General features: G+C 47.5%; 1 protein-coding gene across 3 annotated transcripts; it reads left to right on the top strand.

Annotated features, from left to right (window-relative positions):
• Positions 1 to 273: 273 nt before the first annotated feature.
• Positions 274 to 4141, top strand: PPIA (peptidylprolyl isomerase A). 3 transcript variants are annotated; one of them, XM_077118433.1, is made up of 5 exons: positions 274 to 406; positions 2689 to 2719; positions 2805 to 2893; positions 3103 to 3275; positions 3802 to 4141. In XM_077118433.1, exons 1-5 carry the CDS (start codon positions 338 to 340, stop codon positions 3932 to 3934), a joined length of 495 nt encoding a protein of 164 aa, XP_076974548.1. In that variant the 5' UTR covers positions 274 to 337; the 3' UTR covers positions 3935 to 4141. The 3 variants fall into 3 exon arrangements, with proteins under 3 accessions (XP_076974548.1, XP_076974565.1, XP_076974558.1); XM_077118450.1 differs by lacking the exon at positions 274 to 406 and adding an exon at positions 734 to 917; XM_077118443.1 differs by lacking the exon at positions 274 to 406 and adding an exon at positions 959 to 976.
• Positions 4142 to 4592: the final 451 nt, after the last annotated feature.

The raw sequence follows: 4592 nt of genomic DNA on the forward strand, positions 1-4592 counted from the left end.
GCGCTCTTACCCGACTCCCCATAAGAATCCATTCCCCCTGGCCCGACTTGGGCCAGGACAGGGCCGCACCACAGCGAGGGAGCCGGCGGGCGAGAACCCGCTTCCCGTTCATTACGGCGCAAGCGCCCCTCCCTTTCCCCGCCCACTAGCTCCGGGGTCTCCTTCATAGGCCGAAGGTTCCATCACTCCGGCCCGACCATACTCACGATTGGCGAGAGGGGAGGCCGCGCGACCGGCCTGTGGGCGGGGCTCCGGAGTGTTATAAGAGGGGCGGCGGCCGCGCTCGTGCCGCCTTGCAGACGCCGCCGCCCGTCGCCGCAGTTTCTCGCACGCAGCCATGGTCAACCCCACCGTGTTCTTCGACATCGCTGTCGAGGGCGAGCCCTTGGGCCGCGTCTCCTTTGAGGTAGCAGCCGGAGGAGGCGGCGCCTGGCCGAGGGGCGGGCGGGAGTGGGCGAGGGTACCCGGTGGCTCCACGCACCCGGCCCCGGGAGCGTACCTCCGAGGAACGCGGCAGCGGCGGGGGGCGGCGACGGTGGCGCCATTTCCTCAGAAAGGGGCCATTTTGGGAGCCTCGAGGCTCGAGGAAGCGGCCGAGGAGCGGCGGGCGGACAAAGGCGCAGGACGGCGGCGGAAGGGGACCGGCCGGGCCTCACGGCCGTTGGGGGAGGGGACGGTCCCGCCCGCGCGCCCACCCGCCGCCGCACGTGGTCCCCGCGCCCTTTCGGCCGAGGCCGCGCACGTGCTGCGGACCGCGCCCCGGAGGCCCCGCGGGCCTTGGTCCCTGCGCAACCTATGAGCTTGTACGGGCCCCACCCCGGGCCCGACTCCCTGGAGGCAGGCGTGTGGTCTTGGGGCAGTTGGTTTGTACATGCCCGCCGAGTCGACACCGCCCTGCGCGGGAGAGAGGCGCTTGGGTCTGTGTTGAAGCCATCTTGCTTGTTTTCTAACTGTCGCCCCTAGAAATGGCTTTATGGTAGGGGCAGAATGAACCATTTCGGTTGATTTATTTTCTTTTTTGCCCTGTTACCTGGAAACTGCACGTTTCAGAATATTTGTCTGTGAAACAAGACCTGCACTGGAGCCGGTGTATGTTCGTGGGCTTCCGGAGACGCCCGGAAGATCCATTTTTTTAAATTTTAGGGTCTGTTAAAAGATGTGTGATGACTTTTTCTGAGCTCGGATGCATCACCAGTTGGTTAAAAACACATAAAAATTTGTTCGGACGTTAGTCCCAACATCCCGTCCTCCTTGCAGTCCAATCCCCCATCCCCCAGCGGAAATCGAAAAGCCGACCTCTAGTTCGCTCACTTCCAAGGACCGCCTCTGCAGCGACTGCACTAGAATGGGAGGCGCTCTTGAGCCTCTCCTGATTGTCCCTGCGTGTAATAATAGGTCTAGGCAGGCGAAAGGGTAGGTCTCTTCTGACCAGGGTAGATTAAAAGTAATTACCCAATTAGCGTGTTAAGAGCACGTACAGATCCCGTGTTATTGCCGAAATATCTAAACGGCTTGATGCAGTTAAGGAGTACAGTGGTTAATGTGCTTCCATCTCAGTTACAGTGTTAGTAGAACTTGGGTGTGGTGAAATAAGAATTCGTGTTTTGTCGTAATCCCCAAGACGCCACCAATGATTACTAGGCTTTAGTTTTCTTTCGGAAGTTTTCCCCTCAGGTGGTCTTCCCCAGGGGTGTTTGCTGTCTTGGTTCTCTGTCCATAATGCCTGGCACGTAGTAAGCGCCTAAACACTTACTAAAGGAATATTATATCCCAATCATTCGACATCTTGTATCAGTAGTCAGCTGATAACTGACAAAGGGTCCTAGTGGAAACTTGGCCGGAGTTGAATGCTGAGCAGTCAGTCAGTCTCAGGTTAGCCGGACAGGTAATAGAACAGGCCGTTGGTAAGAACGGAAGTGTAACTGCCAATGTGGACACATTGCTGCACTTCAGTGAAGGTCAGAAAGGAAACTTGCAATTTAAAAGAAATACAACAAGGCTTGAGGAAAGTTAATGTTTAGAAGAGACCATATGATTCGGGACCAAATAAATTAGAAGTTTAATAACCCAGGTCTTCAATAGATGATTTAGTCACACATTTTGAAACAAAGCTGTTTTTATGAAAGAAATTGTCAGTGTTTACTTTTTTTTTTTTTAAGCTTCACCTCTAGCCTTAATGTTTTATGTAAGTAGGAAAGGTTCAAAGGGACCTGGAAACCAAGAAGTAGCTTGTGTAATCTGTAATGCTGTATTAATAGATAAGGTGGTAACATTTTCCCTTCGAGTGACTGACAGCTAATTTATCCCTGATCATGCAAGCAGTAATTTGTGTTTCTGAGAATTTTGTCTTCACGTTTCACCTGAAATTGGGAGATAATGTGCATTTGAGAAGCTGTGTATCTATCTGTTCAGATGTGTGTATTTTGCACCTAAGAAGTGACCTTTTAGAAGCCTCTCAGTATTAATCATTGCTGGTTCTTGGTTTTTGGTATGTCTTGGGCATCATGTTGTTTAACCCAGCCTCCACAGGACTGTTAGGAGCAGTTTTCATTTGGAATTCAAAGTAATTACCAAAGAAGTGCATTCTCTGCTAGTGAGAAAATGAATTCAGAAGTCCCTGAAGACATGGGTACTGAGTAACAAAAAACTCTAAGCAGGTGTTAATTGACTGTAATTTTTCTCTTTCAGCTGTTTGCAGACAAAGTTCCAAAGACAGCAGGTTGGTTCTTTTTTTAAAAAAATTTAAGAAAGGTACTTCAAATTTGGCAGTTTTCTGTACATTATTTGTTTTCTTGTTTTAACAGAAAATTTTCGTGCTCTGAGTACTGGGGAGAAAGGATTTGGCTATAAGGGTTCCTGCTTTCACAGAATTATTCCTGGGTTTATGTGCCAGGTATGAAATTTACAGTTTGTTATTTGGGTTACTCTCAGGGATTGAGTCAGAATACGTCGGGATGCACACACATCTGGGCTGATAATGTATTTGGTTCAACTTAACCTTCCCAGCCAGTTTAAACTTGTTTTAAAATTTGGGCCTTATAGACTTGGTATTCTCCAGTTGCGTTGTCGAAAGTGATGAATTTCTGTTAATGTTTTTCACAGGGTGGTGACTTCACACGTCATAACGGCACTGGTGGCAAGTCCATCTATGGGGAGAAGTTTGATGATGAAAACTTCATCCTGAAGCATACGGGTCCTGGCATCTTGTCCATGGCCAATGCTGGACCCAACACAAACGGTTCCCAGTTTTTCATTTGCACTGCTAAGACTGAGTGGTAAGGGTGGAATACAGTGAACTCAGGGGACTACATGAAGATAGTTTCTCTGGGGAACATGTTACTTGCTTCACCCTTAATCCTTATTACAACTCCGAGGGCCTGGGTGGCTGCAAAATTAAGCTAAATGTGATACAGAAAGCAAGATACTGTAGTAGAGAAATGGGAGCTTAGCTAAGTGATTTCCAGCAGACTGAAATTCCCCGAATTTGTTTCTTCATCTTGTGTACTTATACTGAGTTCATCCTAATTTAGGCCAACATTTAAATACTTAATTCAAGTTGAGTACCATTTTCATTTAATTAGCATTGGTTCTTTTTTAGGAGACCATGTTATGGCAGTTGGAGAGTTTTCTGCCAGCTTTATGGAAAATTGGTGTATTTCTTTTCACTAGTACTGAAGGCTGGACAGGCCACTCTCTGACATAATCTTGAGTTTACTGTGTTAACTTTGGGCACATTTTCATCTTGGTGTAGAATGCAGGCGGCTTCTCTTCAGTGGTGGTAGTGATTCTTGTCTTTTCCAGGTTGGATGGCAAGCACGTGGTCTTTGGCAAGGTGAAAGAGGGAATGAATATTGTGGAAGCCATGGAGCGCTTCGGGTCCAGGAATGGCAAGACCAGCAAGAAGATCACCATTGCCGACTGTGGACAAATCTAATAAATTTGATTTGTGTTTTTTCTTCACCACCAGACCATTCCTTCTGTAGCTCAGGAGAGCATCCCACCTCCCCTGGTCTGCCTCAGTATCCTATCATTGTGCTCTGGCTGCAGTTCTTTGGGTTCTACCTTATGCTCCCCTTCCAAGTCTAGCTGGATTGCAGAGTTATGTTTATGATATGAAATAAAAACCTAAACAAAAACTTAACCATTCTGTCCTTTTTGAGCTAAGCTGTTGATATAAATCTCTGGACACTGAGTGGGTGCCTCCTAAAAATAATTCCCATGTTGGCTTAACTCTATGGAGTTCTTTTTTTTCCTCTGACCTGTGTAATGATGAGCCAGAAGACTTAAACACTGTCCGGGGTAAGCTGTTGTGAAATACAGTAAGAAAGGACCTTGAACTTGATTGTAGTGAAGTAGAACCAGTGATCCTGAAACAATGGTCTAGGAAATTATCACTTGGTCTGCTTAAAGAAAAAAAGATGACTGGCATGAATTGAACATAATCATGGGTTAGATTTTTAAATTTTGAACCTTGGATTCCTTGAGGGAAATTTGTGTCCTCTTAGGTGGGCTCTGTGGGATAAGGTCTTTGGACCACGTTCTAGACTATTGAGCTCTAGTGTGCTTCAGTTTGACAATGCAGATCAAGTGTG

This window comes from Tamandua tetradactyla, chromosome 1, assembly GCF_023851605.1.
Source record: "Tamandua tetradactyla isolate mTamTet1 chromosome 1, mTamTet1.pri, whole genome shotgun sequence".
NCBI lineage: Eukaryota > Metazoa > Chordata > Mammalia > Pilosa > Myrmecophagidae > Tamandua > Tamandua tetradactyla.

What these genes read in the sequence shown, in the direction of transcription:
- PPIA (XM_077118433.1), top strand. Translation starts at nt 338, where the DNA reads ATGGTCAACCCCACCGTGTTCTTCGACATCGCTGTCGAGGGCGAGCCC. An exon ending in CAAAGTTCCAAAGACAGCAG is followed by an intron (nt 2,720 to 2,804) that starts GTTGGTTCTTTT and finishes TTGTTTTAACAG; the next exon opens with AAAATTTTCGTGCTCTGAGT. An exon ending in TTCCTGGGTTTATGTGCCAG is followed by an intron (nt 2,894 to 3,102) that starts GTATGAAATTTA and finishes TGTTTTTCACAG; the next exon opens with GGTGGTGACTTCACACGTCA.